This window comes from Pongo abelii, chromosome 3 (assembly GCF_028885655.2).
Source record: "Pongo abelii isolate AG06213 chromosome 3, NHGRI_mPonAbe1-v2.0_pri, whole genome shotgun sequence".
Lineage (NCBI taxonomy): Eukaryota > Metazoa > Chordata > Mammalia > Primates > Hominidae > Pongo > Pongo abelii.
The window spans coordinates 49410095-49430152 of NC_071988.2; the positions used below are offsets into that span (position 1 = coordinate 49410095).

A 20058-nucleotide genomic window follows, 5' to 3' on the forward strand; every position below is an offset into this window, starting at 1 on the left:
TGTTTCCTCTTCTTACTATAAGACTCTTTTAATGATTTGCAACGCAATCCCATCATTTCGCGGGTTACTAGAGTCCTGCATGTTTGGCTGTAGAGTAAGGGTGACGCGTAACTTCTGGACTTTGGTTCCATCTACATCTACCGGATGCGGATGCCAGTCGCAACAGTAACGCCCCCTTCAGCCACCTGCACCACAGCACGCCAAGCGGCCACACCCAAACCGGAAACCAGGACGCCCCTAGGGTTGACGGGAAGGCGCTGCAGGGCTCCTAGCTTCCCCAGGCCCGCCCCCTCTGATGACGTCTCCGCCCGCCCCTTGACCCCCCACCGTCCCGCCCCTTTCCTACCTCCCAGTAGCCGGCGGCGGTGTCTCAGGCGGCAATGGAAGGATCCGAGCCTGTGGCCGTGCATCAGGGGGAAGAGGCGTCCTGTTCTTCCTGGGGGACTGGCAGGTGAGAGGACGAGAAGGGCGAAGGTGAGGGGTCGCGGGTGGGACCCAGGCTCCGGGTTTCTGCTTCTTTCTTTCCGGCGGGCTGGGGGCGCCCGAGAGGCCGCGGGGCCGAGCAGAGCCGGCCCTGGGAGGCAAGGGGCGCGCGCGGAGTGGGTGTGGCGACGTGGGCTAGGGCCTCTGCTGTTCCCGGCTTTCCTGAGGGAAAAGTCACCTTTCCTCACCTTTGAGCGCTTTCTCAGTTCTGGCTGGGATTCGGGATCCTCCTTCCTCCAAGTCACCAGACTTGGGGGGCTCCGGTCGAGAGCGAGTTCTGGTCCCGGTCACTTGGCGTGAGCTTCCCCGACTGGTGCCCAGCACCTTTCCTCCTTCCCGTAAAAAGAAAGCTAGGAGCGCCACCGTGCACCTCCACTGAGATCCTCTTTTGAAAACTATTACCAGAAGGAACTTGGTAAGAATGAATCAGTAGCAATCTGGACACCCTGAGGCCTTTGTTGACTTCGGAAGAAGAAAAAAAAAGCCAGGAAAAAAAAATACACAAGTTACCCATTCTTATTTCCCACTTGGTTTTGAAATTCTTCAGGTCTTTCCGGCCCCTGTAAAATTAGGGGGAAAATATTTGTGCTAGGCCTTTACCAATTTCTTGGTTAGTAGTTCCTCTTTCAGTCATCTCATAATTAATAAAGCAAGTAGTTACATTCTATCCACCACTGTCAGAATACACCATGCCAAAGATAGAAGTGATGGGTGTATTATTTTCAGCTGATGTGAGACTTTGTAAATGTGTAGCCTTTTTGCTAGTTTCAGACTGAAGGGATGCTTTCAGTTTCATGGTGTTGTCTGCCATTGCCAACACTGCCAGACTTAAGGGATATTATGTAATATAACCCGCGGCTTATTTGAAGCGTTTTTGATTGTCTTATAGATCATATTATTTTTACATATTTTTGAAACATTCCAGTGAGGCACAACTTTCTGAAAAGTGCCAGTCATGCCATTAAGTGGCAGAGCTAGTTAGAATGCAGCTCTTCTCATTTTTATTCGGATTTACCCACCACGCCTGTTGCCCCCGCCATGCAAGGAAAACAGCAAGTGAAAGTGTACTAGGGATAAGATGATAGGAAAGTAGATAATAAAAAATTTTGACCGAGCGCAGTGGCTCAAATGCTTGCAATCCCAGCGCTTTGGGAGGTCGAAGCAGGCGGGTCGCTTGAGCTCAGGAGTTCTTAGACTAGCCTGGGCAACATGGCGAAACCGCGTCTCTACAAAATACAAAAAAATTAGCTGGGCGTAGGTGGTGTACACCTGTAGTCCCAGCTACTCGGGAGGCTAAGATGGGAGGATCGCTTGAGTCTGGAGAGGTCGAGGCTGCAGTGAGCCAAGATCGTGCCACTGCACTCCAGTCTGGGTGACAGAGACCCTGTCTCAAAAAAAGAAAGAAAAGAAACAAATTTTGTTTATTTTTATATTTTGTTACAATGCCCAAACAGGGTATATTGTGTATGTTTGTGTTTTTTATTAGATAGGTGATCTCTTAGAACACAGCTATCTTCTGATTTGCCTTGGTAATTGGAATCAGTTTTTTTAATAGCTATCCGTTTAATTAGCTAGAAGCTGGTATCATTTGATGTGTGCCAGTGTTTGGTGAGATAAATGATAACATTTTAATTACCTTTGTTTACAAATTCTGTGGCTTATTTATCAATGCTAGAACTAGAAAGTTGGATTCCAAGCCTGAATTTGACGCCGTCGCATTGTTTTTAGAATCTTTTAATTGACAACTAGAGCTTCTCAGAACTAGGAATGGCCTGCACTTCTGCCAGTATATTGATCTCAGCTCTCACAGTGGTTCAGCTCCAAATGCTCCAGACTGGTTCCCTGTACCTGGGAATTATCTCTGCTTCCCAGTGTTTAGTACAGATACGTTTTTTGAAGGCCATGCTGTGAAAAAATTGGGACGAGCGCTGCTATAAATGTTACTATAATAAGTACACTTTGTCAGATTTGCATATTTAGATTAGTTTTTTTCCTTTAAAATTTATTCATTTAACAGGGTTTTTTGTTGTTGTTTTTTGTTTGTTTGTTTGTTTGTTTTTTTGACAGAGTCTTGCTCTTGTCACCCAGGCTGGAGTACAGTGGTGGGATCTTGGCTCACTGCAGCCTCCTCCTCCCGGGTTCAAGCAATTCTCCCACCTCAGCCTCCCAAGTAGCTGGGAATACAGGCTCCTGCTGTCATGTCTGGCTAATTTTTGTATTTTTAGTAGAGACAGGGTTTCACCACGTTGGCCAGGCTGATCTCGAACTCCTGACTTCGGGTGATCCACCCGCCTTGGCCTCCTAAAGTGCTGGGATTACAAGCATGAGCCACCGCGCCCATCCCATTTAACATGTTTTTTAAAGTGTTTCCTTTATGTCTAATATCAGAAACAGTAGGCAGTATGTGTGGTAGTCAAGCTAGACTGCCTGGGTTCAGATCCTGGCAGTGCCATTTGCCTGCTCTGTGACTTTGGGCAAATTTTAGGTTAACCTCCCTCAGCCTCTTTTTTCCATCTGTTCGTTGGAGATAGCAATAAGTGCTTGCCCACTGTTTGGACAAGGTTGTTGTAAGGGTTAACTGAATAAGTACATCTAAAGCACTTAAAACAGTATGTAGCACAGGGTTATCTATTATTATTAAATGCCTGGTACTGTTTTAGGTATTTGGAATACAGTAGTGAGTTTTTAACAGACCATACATTTTTTGGTAGTAGTGGCAGACAGTTAACGGTAAGTGATTTGAAGAAACTGACAGGTTAATGAGTTAGGCAGCAACCTAAGGGTAAGAGTAACCATTTTATTGATAGGGTGATCAGGAATGAGGTGTGTGGTATTTGTGACACAATATTTTAATAGAGGCTTAAGTGACAAGAAGTCAACTATTCCGAGATTTTAAGAAAGAACATTCTAAGCAGAAGAAAAGGTAAAAACTCTGAAATGAGAGCAAGCTTGCCTTCTTGAGAAACAGCAAGCAAGTCAGTGTGGCTTGAAGATAGTAAGCGAAAACGGAGACTGGTAGGAGTTGAAATTGGAGAGGTAATTGGGAGACAGGACACATTGGCCCTCTCAAGCGTGGTGAGGTGTTTGAATTTTGTTTTAAGAGTAAAGGAAATACACTGAAAGGTAGTCCAAATTCAGGGGATAATTTCTGACTGCATTTTAAGATATTTAGACTGTTTTATGGAGAATAAAGGGGAAGGGCAATACTGGAAATAAGGAGACTAGCTAGGAGGTCTTTGAAATAGCCCAGGTGAAATGTGATGATGGTTTGGCTTGAGATTGTACTGATTGAAATAGTAAGAAGTGATCAGATTTGAGATCTCTTATGAAGGTAGAGCTAACAGGTCTCAGATGGAGAAAACTGGGGAATGATTTAAGCAAGAAGATCCCTAGATTTCGGGCCCAACCCAGTAAATGATGATAGCGGAAAATGAGTTAGGAAAGACAGGAAGAATAGATTAAGCAGAGGTAATTGAATTCTCTTTGGAGTTTGCTATGTTTGTGATACCAGTTAAGACATTAGAATAGTTATTGTTTTGGCAGTTGTATACAATCTGGAGGTCAGAGGAAAGATCACACATGGAGAAATAAGTTTCAGTATAATCAATATATATTCATCCGTAGGATTGAATGAGTTTATCTAGGAAGAGTGTATATATAGAGAGAGTTCATGGTACAGAATTGCTGAAATACAGATCCATTAGAATATATGTACCAAACAGCCAGACACAGTGGCCCACGCCTGTAATCCCAGCACTTTGGGATGCTGAGACCACCCGTCAACTGAATAATGGGTCAGTAGTTCAAGACCAGCCTGGCCAACATGGTAAAACCCCATCTCTAGTAAAATTACAAAATTAATTGGACGTGGTGGTGTGCACTTGTAGTCCCAGCCACTTGGTAGGCTGAGGCACGAAAATCGTTTGAACCCAGGAGGTGGACGTTGCAGTAAGCCAAGATCGCACCTCTGCACTCCAGTCTGGGTGACAGAGTGAGACTCTCATCTCAAAAAAGAAAAAAAAAATACATATATATATATGTACCAGTGATAAAACAACACCTGAGATCTGAAAATAAAAGATGATGAGCTCTGTAATCTTAAAATCTACACAGGATAGAATTATCGGATAGCAATCCGATAATTTAATTTCAGGCCATTTAAAAAATATAAGTAAAGTGGTAGTTAATAAAATATATGTTTGGTTTGTTTGAAATCCTTTAGTAACTGGTGAATCTGATCACACAAGTAATCAAATATTACGTTATAAAATGTGAATATTTAATAACCATGTTTTTTTTTTCCAGCACAAATACAAATTTGCCCATTATGTCAACAGCATCTGTGGAGATCGATGATGCATTATACAGGTAAGAATCTCATGGAAACTGAAACTTATTTTCCCCATTAATTGTTCTCAAATGATCAAGTAGTCTCTTTGAAGATACCATTCGGCCTATGCAGAATTATATATATATATGTGTGTGTGCCTGTGTGTATATATATATATGTGAACAGTTCCTCTCAAGTTAAAATTAGGGTTTCTGTGGGTTTTTTTTAACTACATTCGGATAATATTTAAATCTCAGTTGTTTTAGGGTTAGGTGATAGGACTAAGAAGGATTTTGCTGCCCTCTGCAAAATAAACCTTTCATTTTTGGACAATAATACAATACGTATCTAAGTTCTTGATAGTGCAGGAGTTCATGAAGAAGAATATTTCACTTTAGTCATACAATAACATCTAGAGAATATGATTACTTCATTGTAATCTCATTAAAATATTTCCTGTTCTGTAATTTATAGACAGTGGAGAAATACTGTGTGATTGAAGAGTTGTAATTTGAATGGAATTTGATGGGACTTTTAAAACTGTGCTTTTTAAGGAAATTGGAATACTTTTTTAGTAATTAAAGTATTTTATGATTGAATAGTTGTGATTTGAATGGAATTTGATGAGACTTTTTAAACTATACTTTTTCATGAAATTTGAATACTTTTTAAAGTAAAGAAAAAGATGCAGAGTCAATAATGGGCACTTTATTAGGAGCTAATACATACCATCTGGCATGTTGTGTCGAAATCCTGTTTTGTACTCCATGCTTGGGAAAAGAGATAAAAGACTAACAATCTTGCTCATGTGAAAATTATTTTACAGATGGTTTCCTGCTTATAAAATATGGTTTAGAAGTCACCTTAAGTTGTTGTATAAGGGTTAACTGAATTAGTATGTCGAAAGCACTTAAAACAGTGTGTAGCACAGGGTTATCTATTATTATTAAATGCCTGGTACTGTTTCAGGTATTTGGATTACAGTAGTGAGTTTTTAACAGACCATACGTTTTTTGGTAGGAGTGGCAGACAAACAGTTAATGGTAAGTGATTTGAAGAAACTATGACAGGTTAATAAGTTAGGCAGTGACCTAAGGATAAGAGTAGCCATTTTATTGATAGGGTGATCAGAAACGATGTGTGTAATATTTGTAATACAATATTTTAATAGAGGCTTAAGTGATAAGAAGTCAACTATTCCAAGATTTTTAAGAAAGAACATTCTAAGCAGAAGAAATAGCATAAAAACTCTGAAATGAGAGCAAGCTTGCTTTCTTGTGAAACAGCAAGCAGGTCAGTGTGGCTTGAAGATAGTAAGCAAAAAGGGAGAGTGGGACTCTTACACTGGGATTCTTAATCTATAATTATATTCTTAATGTCCTTTTGGTCATGTTTTTCTTGGTTTAACAAATGGCACCTCTTTGAGATAGTATTGACTAATTTTATTCATTTTTAAGTTTAATCCTTGTGAAACTTTTTTTATGTCCCTCCAACCCTGTAATGCTAATAAATAAACATAATTTTCAGTAGGCCACTGACTAAACTTTCCATTTACAATGCTACGTAAGTAGGCTGCAGTTTGCTTTACTGAGAGTTATAGAATATAGCAGTTTAGCTGTTATTATTAGAGGTAAGCCATTTTCTTTTGTTTGACAGAGAATATCTTTTGGTGTAGCTGTTTGCACTTTGTATGCATGTCTTATTGCAAACATCTAGTTGTTTACCAATGTGCATATTTGAGTTTTAATATCTTCCTTAAGAATTTGTCATAGTAAGGGCAGGAGGCCAGAAATTTATGTGGGTACTGAAAGAGTGAATTATTAGGGAAAACTAAAAGAGTTACTGACTACATATAGGTTTTCTTAGTAGAAATACAAAGATGTGGCCGGGCACAGTGGCTCACGCCTGTAATCCCAGCACTTTGGGAGGCCACGGTGGGCAGATCACAAGGTCAGGAGATCAAGACCATCCTGGCTAACACAGTGAAACCCTGTCTCTACTAAAAATACAAAAAATTAGCCGGGTGTGGTGATGGGCACCTGTAATCCCAGCTACTCGGGAGGCTGAGGCAGGAGAATGGCATGAACCGGGGAGGCAGAGCTTGCAGTGAGCTGAGATGGCACCACTGCACTCCAACCTGGGCTACAGAGCAAAACTCTGTGTCAAAAAAAAAAAAAAAGAAATACAAAGATGTATATATTACAAAGACCAAAATGTGAGATTTTCACACAAAAACCAGCTCTTATTTTCTTAGGTTTTAAAAATTAACTTATATGTTTGAGGGATTTTTTTTAATTATTATTATAGTGACTGAATCTGAAGATTTAGGAGTTTTGTATTTTTTCTTTTTTTTTTGAGACGGAGTCTTGCTCTGTCATCCAGGCTGGAGTGCAGTGGCACGATCTCGGCTCACTGCAACCTCCGCCTCCCGGGTTCAAGCGATTCTCCTGCCTCAGCCTCCTGAGTAGCTGGGACTACAGGCATGCACCACCACACCCAGCTAATTTTTTTATTTTTTTTAGTAGAGATGGGGTTTCACCATGTTGGCCAGGATGATCTCAATCTCTTGACCTCATGATCTGCCCACCTTGGCTTCCCAAAGTGCTGGAATTACAGGCATGAGCCACTGTGCCCAGCTGTATTTTTTCTTTTTAAAAATCTGTAACTGTTGCTTATGGGGACTAGTATAAGACCTAGGACTGTGGACAATGATTTATTTTAGGGACAAGGCATGAAATGAGGATCCTTAGCCCCTTAACATCTCAGGGAGATAGATTTCAGCAGTAAGCTTGATGAAGGTAGGGTAAGATAAAGATAAATTCCAAAAGTTCTCTTTTCTCTCCATTCTCTTTCACCAGCCACAGTTCCTACCATTTTGTCTTATAGTACAAGTCAAAATACTATAGCTTACTGAGTCATTTTGAACATAACTCCAACTTACCTTCTAAAAAGTTATTATTGTAGTAAAAACACATAACATGAACTCTGCCCTACTAACAAGTTTTCAAGTGTGTAGTATAGTATAGTTGACACTTGAACAATGAAGGAGTTAGGAGTGCCACCTCCCCTACCACCCTACCTCTTGTGCAGTCGAAAATCCACATATGACTTTTGACTCTCCCAAAGCTTAAATACTAATAGCCTACTATTGACTGGAAATTTTACTGATAATGTAAATAATCAACACATATTTTTAATATTATATGTATTATATACTGTATATATACACAGTATTCTTACAATAAAGTAAGCTAGAGAAAATAAAATGTTAAAATCATATAAGAAAGAGAAAATATATTTACTGTTCATTAGGTGGAACTGGATTATCATAAAGGTCTTCATCTTTGTTGTCTTCATGTTGAGTAGGCTGAGGAGGAGGAAGGGGAGGAGTTGGTTTTGTTGTCTTAGGGGTGACAGAATCAAAAGAGGTGGAGGCAGAAGGGTAGGGAAGGAGAGGCAGGCACACACAGTGTAACTTTATGGAAATATGTAACTACTGTGTGACTTTTTTTGCTTTCTCATTTCTGGGAAAATGTTTCTATACAATACTGATCCTCCTGTCATTTTCTTTAGTTTCTTTTTGGTGCCCCTGTTGTAGAAGGGTCCATGTCATTAAAGAAATCAATGCAATCTTGAATCGTTGGAACCCTTCTACCAGATTATCTGATGTCAATAACAATGATAGCATCTTCAATGGTATAATCTTCCAGACTTTAATGATGTTCTCTTTCTTGGGGTTCTCTTCCATAGCATTGACAGTCCTTTCCATAGAGTGTCGTGTGTAATGAGTCTTAAAGGTCCTTTATGATGCCCTGATCTAGAAGCTGAATTTGAGATGTTGTGTTTTGAAGCAAGTAGACCACTTGAGCACCTTCATTGTAGAACTTACGGGGTGCTGGGTGGCCAGGTGTATTGTCCAATAGCAAAAGAACTTTAAAAGTTCTTGCTGGCAAGATGCTTCCTGACCTCAGAATCAAAGTGTCAATGGAACCAATCCAGAAAAAGGGTTCTTGTCCAGGCCTGCTTGTTATGTAGCCGGAGGGCTGGCAGCTGGTGTTTATCTTTTCCCTCCATTGCTCAGGAGTTAGCAGCTTTATATGTAAGGGCAGTCCTGATCATAAACCTGAATGCATTTGCAGAAAACAATAGGGTTAACTATCCATTTCTGCCTTAAATCCTGGTGCTTGCTTCTCTTCCTTACTAATAAATGTCCTTTGTGGCAATTTTTTTCAGAATAGAGCACTTTCTTCTGCGTTAAAAACCTATTCAGGTAGATATCCTTTCTCTTCAGTGATTTTCCCTATGGTGTCTAGAAACTCATTGCTGCCTCTTGATTGGCAGAAGCTGCTTCTCATGTTGTGTCTGACTTTTTTTTTAAGACAAACCTCTTTCTAAAATTATCAAACTATCCTTTGCTGGCATTAAATTCTACAGCTTTACTGCTTGGGTGATGGGTGCACCAAAATTGCACAAATCACCACTAAAGAACTTAAGTAACCAAACACCACCTGTGTACCCCAGTAACCTATGGAAAAAAAAGAATTCTACAGCTTTATATCCTTTACCTTCTTTTTGCTTTAAGTGGTCTTATAATGACTTCGCTTTTTCTCAAATCATGTTAGAGTCTATAAGTATGACTTTCTTTCAGCAATCCTGCACCCATATCAGTGCTGCATTTTCAATATAAGATAAAAAAGTCTTTCACAAAAAGTGCAAGGTTTTCATACTTGCTGGTGTAGTTACAATGATGGCTTTTCTTTTTTTTACAATGGTCCTTCCACTGGATTCATTTTATCTTGAAATGGCAGGCAACCATAGCTGCAGACTTCAGTCTACAGTACATATCAAGCAATTCAACTTTTTATTGTAATGTCATGACTTTTCTCAGCTTCTTGGGAGCACTTGCAACGTTACTGGTGGCACTTTGTATGGGTCCCATGATGTCATTCAAGGTTTACAGTATTGCACATTAAACATGGTGAAAAAATATGCAAGAATCTCAAGACATCACTTTTTCCTGCAATATTCAATTTACTGGAGAGAGGAGCTGCTCAGGCAAAGATGAATAGAGTCACATGCACTTTAACCAGATACATCACTTAAGCTCACCACAATAGCAACTGGAAGTAGCTACAAAATTATTACAGTAGTGCAGTATGTACTGCAGTGACTTTTATGCACTTATGACTGAATACTGCATCTTTACATCTGTTTACATTCCTCTTAACTGCAAATGGCGACATCTGTGGTCTGTAAGTGTACGCATAAGTTTTGATAAATTTTAACTTTTTATAATTTGTGTATATTTTATGGTAGTAAATGATAAAATAGACTAATATGTACATAGATTTCATGCATTCATGACATACTTTTTCTTAATTTTTGGATATTTCTAGGCTACAAAGTTCATCTGTGAGTTTTTTCAAGTTGTCACAAATGTCCAAAAAAATTTTCAGTATATTTATTGAAAAAAATCTTCATATAAATGGACCTGTGCGTTTGAAACCCATGTTGTTCAAGGGACAACTATATTTTTAACTCTGTGTACGTTGTCGTATAGCAGATCTATGTAGCAAATATTTCTTCAAGATCTTGTTTCTAATTCTTCTGGAGAAATACCCAAAATGGGATTGCTGGATTATATGGTAATTCTATTTTTTAATTTTTGAGGAAGCTTCATACTGTTTTCCATAGCAGCTGCACTATTCTACATTTCCAACAGTGCACAAAAGTTCCAATTTCTCCACATTGTTGCCAATGCTTGTTATGTTTTGTTTTGTTTTGTTTTATAATGGTCATCCATACAGGTGTGAGGTGATCTCTCATTGTGGTTTTGGTTTGTATTTCCTTGATGATTAGTGAATGTTGAGCACCTTTTCATATACTTGTTGGCTATGTGCATGTTTTTGGAGAAAGATCTATTCAAACTCTTTGTCCATTTTAAAAAATTGGGTCAGTTCAGGGGTTTTTTGGTATTGAGTTATAGGCATTCCTTTGGATATTATTAACCCCTTATCACATACATGGATTACAAATACTTTCTCTCATTCTGTAAGTTGTCTTTTCATTTTGTTGATTGTTTCCTTTACTGGTTTTTAGTTTCATATAGTCCCACTTGTCAATTTTTGCTTTTGTTGTGTGTGCTTTTGGTGTTATCCAGGAAATCTGTGCCAACACCAGTGTTATGAGGCCTCTTTCCTGTTTTCTTCTAGGAGTTTTATAGTTGCAGATCTTACATTTAAGTCTTTGATTCATTTTGATTTGATTATTTTGTGTGGTATAAGGGTCCAGTTTCATTCTTTTGCATTTGGGAAACTAGTTTTCCCAGCACCATTTATTGAAGGCCCCAGCCACCTTTTCCTCTGAATACACTGGCCATACTAGACTACTTTTTTTTACCAAAGATAAGATAGGTAATTGCAGTTTATACCTTTTTACTCCAACTGTCTTTTCCTGTAATGCTGTTTTGTGCCTCAAAAATACCTTCCAGTGATCCTGTAAGAACTCACTCCTATGTCTGCGTCTGCTCTGTGATATCTTACCTGAGTTACTTCTCCTTTCTGCTTAGCCCTAAAGCATCTTATTTTTATTGCTATTAAATAAGCACATTATCACATACTATTTGTTCACATGTATGTCAACTCTGTCAGACCATGAGCTTTTCTAAGTCATAGACTATGACACAGTGTCTGAGTCTTAGAAGATACTCATTAAATGATTATTGAATGATTAGGGAAGACAGTGGGTTCAGATTGGCTTGTAGTCCAGAACCTAAGACTAGGAACATTGTCTAGGTAGTTGGCAGTTCAGTGGCTGGGCAGGAACCAAAACTAAGGATATGACAAAAAAGTCTGAAAAAGGTGCAGACTTTTTCAATTTAACAATTGAAGAAATGGTGATACTAAGAAGGCACTTACACATTCCATCCTTAGGCAAAAACCAGTATTACTGGCCAGGTACAACATTCCCTGACTTCTGAATTCTGACATGAAGCTGCTACAATAAGACCATCCTTTATATCTGGAAAATTCTGACAGCCAAAAAAGTTAGATAGAAAAACAAACATTTCTCTTTTCTCAGGAATTGGGGCATTTTGAGCAAATGAGTGTCTTTATAGCAGCCCAGATACATGTAAATTCATTTTCCCTGAAAGTTAAAGAAGTGTAACTTTCTGGCATCTTATGTGTTGAGATATGTAAGGTTGATACTTTAAATGTTGTTTATTTCCTCCTAGATACTTGTATACTATACAGATGCTTCTTGATTTAAAATGGAGTTACGTCCTGATAAACCCATAAGTTGAAAATATTGTTAAGTTGAAAACACATATAGTACACCTAACCTGAACATTACATCTTAGCCTAGTGTACCTTAGATATTCTTGGAACATTTACATAAGCCTATAGTTAGGCAAAATCATCTAACACAAAGACTATTTTATAATAAAGTGTTGAATATCTCATACAATTTATTGAATACTATACTGAAAGTAAAAATCAGAATGGTTGTATGAGTACCCAAAGTATGGTTTCTACCGAATGTGTGTCACTTCTGCACGATTGTAGAGTTGAAAAATCAGTACGTTAGACCATCATAAGTCAGGAACTCTGTGTAATTGAAATCTAGTAAATATCCACTATTGTTTTTGTTTTCCTGGATGCTATTATTGAAATTTAGTTAGTATTTACTAGGTACACAGGTTTTTTACAGTTATAAATAACTGTGTCTTAGGTTATAATTTTCCTTCTAAACAATTAGATTTTCCTATAAAACTAAACCTTTTGAAAAATCTACAAATCTTAAATATCAACTAAGATGTTTTTAATATTTATACATATATATTTAACTAGGAAATATATTTTAGAGCAATTTTAGTACCCAGTCGAACAAAGCATCTTTCTGAAGAAAAGTTTTATTTTTCTTATTACTACTGAATCTTAAGCCACCTCGTAGTTTACTGATCAACAGATTCTAAACTTTTTCTTAGAATCTCAGAGGGGTTTTATTTTGGACTGACTCTGATGGTATTCTGAGTTCTCTCTCTCAAAGGGGTTTTATTTTGGACTGCCTCTGATGGTATTCTGAGTTCTGTCTCTCAAAGGGGTTTTATTTTGAACTGCCTCTGATAGTATTCTGCGTTCTCTCTCTCTCAGAGGGGTTTTATTTTTTACTACTTCTGATGGTATTCTGAGTTCTCTCTATTTTTGGTCTTTATTGTTAGGTGAATTAGACTTGAGCCTATTCTCTGGCCATTTCTTTCTTTTTCTCTGGAGATGTGCATGAGTCTGCTGATCACAAGATGTATCTGAAGAAATGAATGAGTCCCAATTTAGGACTTCAGGCTTGGTTTTCTAGCTGCTTTTACGAAAGAACCCTCCATTGAATGTGTGATTAAGGCTGATTCAGACGATAATAAAGTGGTGTTTTTATCTATTCTGTTCTTCCTTGCATATAATTTCCTGTGTAGAGATCACTATATGAAGAAAGGGTTAATATCAAAGCAGAATCAGGACATTTCTAGGTGTTTAGATGTAATATACTTTAAGCATCTAAACCCCTTATTCTAGTGTAATCCTGGAGGAAATGCTTTCCTCTAGCTTCCGGAATACCAGTCTTTTTGAATTTGCTTTTACTACTATGACTCTTCTTTCTCAGATATTTTTCTTAAATTCTTTTTTCCTGCATCATAAATGCCAGGTTCCAACTTTAGGATTTTTCTTTTTCTTTTCTAACTGTTAAATTCAGGGGTACAAATGCAGGTTTGCTACATATGTAAACTTGCATCATGGGGGTTTGTGGTACTGATTATTTAAAAGAATGAGATCATGCCCTTTGCAGGGACATGGATGGAGCTGGAAGCCATTATCCTTAGCAAACTAATGTAGGAACAGAAAACCAAATACCACATATTCTCACTTATAACTGGGAGCTAAATGATGAGGATTCTTCTTAGTTCATATTCTAGTTCACATCATTTATTCCCATGATTTTAGGTATCTCTTTATGTTAGTGATATTTGAATCTCTCTTCAGATTTCTCCTTCCAAGTTCAAGACCTTCATTTTTAAATGCGTACAGCTACATACTTTAAATGTAAAATGAGTAGATGTTCAGCAAGTATCTACTTGTTAGAGAAACATTGGTACAGTGGAATTAACATGGCTTTTGGAGACAGATGTAAGAGTTCATATCCCAATCCTGACATTTATATGAACTGGAGCTAGTTACTTAATCTTTCTTTTACACAGTTTCTCGTGTGTAAATAGGAATAATAATATTTTATATCTTAAGGAAAATATTGGTCGGGTGCAGTGGCTGACGCCTGTAATCCCAGCACTTTGGGAGGCTGAGGCAGGCGGATAACAAGGTCAGGAGTTTGAGACCAGCTTGACCAACATGGTGAAACCCCGTCTCTACTAAAAATACAAAAATTAGCCAGGCACGGTGGCTCGCACCTGTAATCCCAGCTACTCAGGAGGCTGAGACAGGAGAATCACTTGAACCTGGGAGGCAGAGGTTGCAGGGAGCTGAGATCGCCCCACTGCAGTCCAGCCTGGGTGACAGAGTGAGACTCTGTCTCAAAAAACAAACAAACAAACAAACAAAAAACATAGTCTTAAAGATTTTATGTAAAAACTATAGGTTTTGATTTTTTTTTTTTTTTAGAGACAGGGTCTTGCTGTTGCCCAAGCTTGGGTGCAGTGGCATGATCATAGCTCTCTGTAACCTCAAACTGTTAGGCTGAAGCAATCCTCCCACCTCAGCCTCCTGAGTAGGTAGGACCACAGGTATGTGCCACCACACCTGCCTAATTTTCACATTTTTATGTAGAGATGGGTGTCTCACCATATTGCCCAGGCTGGTCTCAAACTCCTGGTCTCAAGTGATCCTCCCGCTTCAGCCTCCCAAACTGCTGGGATTACAGGTGTGAGCCATCGCACCCTACTACACCCAAACATTTTATTTATGCCCCTTTATAAGTCTTTTCTTCTCACTCGAACTTTCATTTCTTCAGGCAACCACTCATTTTTTGTCTATCTGTCTCTCCCAGTACCATGTCACAGGGATTCTAGTAGTTTACATATTTAATATGTAATCCTCATAGCAGCCATACAAAGTTGTTGTTATTATGATCTCTGCACAGTGAACCCCAAGCAAGTGCCTGGCTTGAAATCGGTATGTTAATAAATATATGCATGCATGGTGAAGATAATGAAGTGTGTCCAAAAGAAAGTGATTAGTGTTGAGGGGGACTCAAAATGATGTTATGCTTGGAATTGTTTAAGGAACTGGAGATGTTTAGCATAGAGAAAGAAAACTCTAGAACCTGAAAGCCATCTTCAAATGTTTGGAGGGTTATTACATCAAAGAAGGATTTAGACAAGTTCTCTATGGCCCCAAGGGAATAAAACTAAGACTAGTGGGTAAAAACTATAGGGAGATGTTGTTCTTTCATAAAAGGGTGAATTTTTAATCGATAGGGATTTCTGCTACATTCACTGTTATATGGTCACTTAGTGTGAGTCAGCTGTAATGTAACAATGCTGGACTTGTAGTTATACTCTCAGCTCTTTAATCCCATCTTTACTACCTATTAACATTATGAACTTCACAGCATTTAAGTGTCATTTAACTGCAAAGTACCTGACATATTACTTGGTACAAAGAAGACACTTAATTAGTACCTTTCCCATTGGTGACTAAACAGAAATTTATTTGGCTCACAGTTATGGAGGCTAGGAAGTGTAAGATCAAGGGGTCATATCTGGTGAGGGGCTTATTACTGCATCGTCCCATGGTGGAAGGCAGAAGGGCAAGAGTAAGAGAGGGCAATAGGGGGCTGAACCTATTTTTAGATGTAACCCACTCCCACAATAATGAACCCACTCCTACAATAATGGTATTAATCAATTCATGAGGGTAGAGCCCTCATGACCTAAACACCTCCCATTAGGCCACACCTCCCATTAGGCCACACCTCCCATTAGGCCCTACCTAATGGAGATTAAGTTTCCAACACACAAACTCCGGGAAACACATTCAAAGTGTAGCATTTGCTCCTGGCCCCCCAAATTTTTGTCCTCATAATGCAGAATACTTTTATTACGTCCCAGTAGTAACGAAAGTCTGAACTTGTTCTAACATCAACTCAAAAAAGTCCAGTCTCATCTAAAGTGGGTATGATTCATCCTGAGGCAAAAGATGAGACTAGAGAACTAAGCAGGGACTAGTTCATGAATGCCTTGTGACTAAAGAATTTAGACTTTATTGTAAAGGAAATAGAAAACCATTGGGGTTTTTTAAGCAAGAAAATGGTTTGACTAGATTTGTTTCAGAAAGATCATTTATCTTAGTAGGAAGTTAATAGGTAATATATAAAACTCAAAAAGTCAAGAAATAAAAGTATACACGTGTTATTTAGAAATACGGGAGTAAATATTAAGAGAAATGACTAAACAATTGAGACTAGGTATCTTTGGGGAATCAGGGTAGGAAAGAATTAGGTCAGGGAACTGATGGTTGTTTTTCTCTCTCTCTCATAAACCTTGAGGAATGATTTGGCTTTCTTAATCTGTATGCATTGTGGCATAATAGTTAAGAGTATGGATGCTAAGGCTAGACTGCCTGGATTGACTCTTAACCTCCACTACTTACTTAATTCTAGGTGCTTGTGTATTCCTATCTGTAAAAATGAGAATAATAATAGAAATTATCTCATAGTATTTTTGTGAGGAATAAATGAGTTAATACAAGTAAAACACTTAAAACAACATGTGGTGCATAGTAAAAACTCAGTTATTATTACCTGCCAGGCATGGTTCAGGTACTGAGATACAAAGACAATAGACAAATTTATGGTTGTAGCGGAAGATTTTTGAATTGTTGCTTTTAGTAATCAAGGGAACAAGCAGACAAAAAATCCAAACAGGTATAGATTTCATCAACATGATTATTAAAATTAACCTAATGCATATATAAAGAACCTTGTGTCTTTAACAGCTGTAGAATCCACGTTCATTTCAGGAACACGTGCAACTGTAAAATTGACCAAAGAAATTCTCAAATATTAAAGAGTTATACAGATTGTGATATCTATTCACAATGCATTTAAGCAGGAAATTAATAGAAACGATAATTTAAAAATTTCCCATAAAATTAGAAATTTCAAAATATACTTTGGATTAACACATAAAAAAAGAATCATAATTAAAATGGGAAAATAATGAAATGCTGTTATCAAAACTTGAGATGCTCTTAACGTTAACATTTTACATTAGTAGTTGAGAAACTAAAATCTAAATATTAATGGGTTTTATTTCAGGTAACTAGAAAAAAAAGAAAATTAGATTTATTAGTGTAGGAAATATTTCAAAAGCCAAGTTTACGAGTGCCAACCAAGGGCTAGCCCTGTAAGCATGCCCTTCAAAAGACCAAGCCTGCACAGCCAGGATGTGAAATTGCAGAGACTTTGATACACTGCCAAAAGAAGGGTAACTTGCTACATCCACTTTGATTTTGGGCCGGGGGCAGGGGGGTTGTTTTGTTTTGTTTGAAAACAGGATTTCATTCCCATCGCCAAAGCTGGAGTGTAGTGGCGTGATCTTAGCTCACTGCAACCTCCACCTCCCTGGCTCAAGCGATTCTCCTGCCTCAGCCATCCGAGTAGCTGGGACTTAACTGCAGGCACCCACCACCGCATCCTGCTAATTTTTGTAGTTTTTATACAGATGGGGTTTTGCTCTGTTGCCCAGGCTGGTCTTGAACTCCTGAGCTCAAGTAATCCGCCTATCTAGGCCTCCCAAAGTGCTGGGGTTATAGGCATGAGCCACCACACCCGGCCTGGTGCATCCATTTTGGAAAACAGTTTGGCACTATCTAATGAAGTTGAAGGTACACGTATTCTTAAATCCTGCATTTCCTCTCTGGGGATATACATTAGAGCAGGGGTGTCCAATCTTTTTGCTTCCCTGGGCCACATTGGAAGAAGAATAATTGTCTTGGACCACACATAGAATCCACTAACAGTAATGATAGGTGATGAACTAAAAAAAAAAAATTGCAAAAAAATCTCATAATGTTTTAAGAAAGTTTACGAATTTGTATTGGGCCGCGTTCAAAGCTGTCCTGGGCCGCATGCAGCCTGTGGACCGTGGGTTGGACAAGCTTGTATTAGAGAAACAACTCTAAGTGTGTTCCAGGAGATGTTTATAAGAATGGTCAGAATACAGTATAAATAAATATTAATGACCAGTTGCAGACATCAGTATAAGTCCATCTCATAAATAATTTCATTCAAAAGAAACAAGATAAAAGACATTCAAAGGGATTCCATCTATACAAAGTCTAAAATCAGGTAAAACCTAAGTATATTATTTCTGGGTACACATTAAGGGTAGTAAGACTATATAAGACATACTATAGTAGATACTATAGTAGATTTTGAATAAATATTTCAAAATATTTATTCGTACATACTATAGTATGTACATACTATAGTAGATTTCGTACATACTATAGTAGATTTTGAATAAATATTTGATGTGTAAATGGATAGTTTTTACTTTCTAAAACAAAAGTCTTGAGTACCAATTTAAAAAGAAAAGTTTAGGTTTTATTATATTTTTTATGAAACAGGGAAGGAAATAAAGATAGCTAGTGTTTATAAAGTTTTGTCTCTCTAGATAAGAAATCCCTTTTCAGGCTTTTATGTTGAATATGAAAAGCTGAAATAATGGAAATTAAATATTTATTTTTAAAACAAATGTGCATTAAACATGTATGTGTTAATTCTGAAAGTAAATACTTACAACCCAAGGGGTTCTGAAATTATTTATTTATATCGAACTAATCTTTAAAATGTTTCTCATAAGAATTCATTGGAATTTATATTATCTTCAAAGATAGCATCAAATTTCTCATTGTTCTTTCAGATAAACACTTAAAATTGACTTTATTACTATATCAGACTTTTAAATTGCTAATGTATATTTTTTGAAATTCCCATCTGTTACTACCTTGTGGCTATTAGGATGCATAACTTAACAAGGTCCTTTATATAACATCTGAACTCCAAGAAGAGAACCAAAATTTTTTTTTTTTTTTTTGCTTCAGAAATCCTGTTGATAGTGAAAGTTTTAAGGTAGAAATGGCAAACTCAAATGCTTATAGTGGCCACTGAGGTAATAAATGAGAGGAACAGGGAGGAACTGATTGTGGCAAATCTGGAGCACATAATCCTCCTGCCTAAACAGGGCAACTCTTACTCACCTCCATCTGTCTGTTGCCTTGAGGGAATATGGATTGTGGTACCAAATTATCTGATTTTTCAAAATATGTCATATATTTGGCATTTAATTCAGAAATGTTTAAACACTGTGCAAATCATTCAGAACAAGTCTGTGGGCTGGACTGAGTTCCTAGGCTTTTAGTTTGCAAACAACTTTAAGAGATATTATAATTTTAGTGAAATAATTTGTTGTTTTTTATTGTGTTTTCCATGTAGTCGACAGAGGTACGTTCTTGGAGACACAGCAATGCAGAAGATGGCCAAGTCCCATGTTTTCTTAAGTGGGATGAGTGGTCTTGGTTTGGAAATTGGTAAGCAATATTTATATTCCTAATTTTGTATGACACTTTTGAGCAATGAAGATAGTTTAAATAACTTCATCCCCTTATATTTCCTATAAAGGAAGTTAGATCCAAAATGTTGATCAGATTCAGTTTTTAATCTTTGTCAAGACTATTTCATGATGTTATGTTCTTCCACAAAGAACCAGTAATGACTCTTTGCTTCTTTTTGTGATGTTAATAGCCATTAATTATCATTCTCTATATCCATTAATTCATTATAAGTAGCACACATACATATACTGTATTCATAAAAACATGTCTGGAAGAATACATCGAAATTTTAGGAGTGATTATCTCTGGGTGTTGTTATTATGCACATTTTAATTTTTTCACTTTTAACCTGTATTTTGTAACTTTTTTAAGACAAGGAACTTGTATTAAGTAGTAAAAAAAGAAGTTAAAAGTATGCAGTCAGATATGTGACTAAGCTCTGTGAAGACATATCTAGTGTGTATTCCCAATATTGAGCTATTCCTTTTTCTTTTGCCTTTCTAGCAAAGAATCTTGTTCTTGCAGGGATTAAGGTAAGTAAATGTCCTCTCTAAGAAAAATTGTTGTGAGCCTTTTTTTTTTGGCTCATTTGTTGTGGTAATATTGTTTGTACTTTGTTTTAAT

The 20058-nt window shown here is 37.6% G+C and overlaps 1 protein-coding gene across 6 annotated transcripts in view; it reads left to right on the plus strand.

Moving 5' to 3' along the window:
• Window positions 1-240: 240 nt before the first annotated feature.
• The window catches only part of UBA6 (ubiquitin like modifier activating enzyme 6), an 84134-nt gene continuing 64316 nt past the window's right edge, over window positions 241-20058 (plus strand). For 2 of the 6 annotated variants that reach the window (XM_002814741.6, XM_063723412.1), the window contains exons 1-4: window positions 241-451; window positions 4789-4851; window positions 19316-19410; window positions 19939-19967. In XM_002814741.6, the coding sequence (XP_002814787.2) occupies window positions 381-451; window positions 4789-4851; window positions 19316-19410; window positions 19939-19967 (258 nt within the window). In that variant the 5' untranslated portion in view covers window positions 241-380. Of the gene's footprint in view, window positions 475-4788; window positions 4852-19315; window positions 19411-19938; window positions 19968-20058 lie in introns of all 6 variants that reach the window. The other 4 variants (XM_054553901.2, XM_054553904.2, XM_063723411.1 and 1 more) reach the window with 3 other exon arrangements.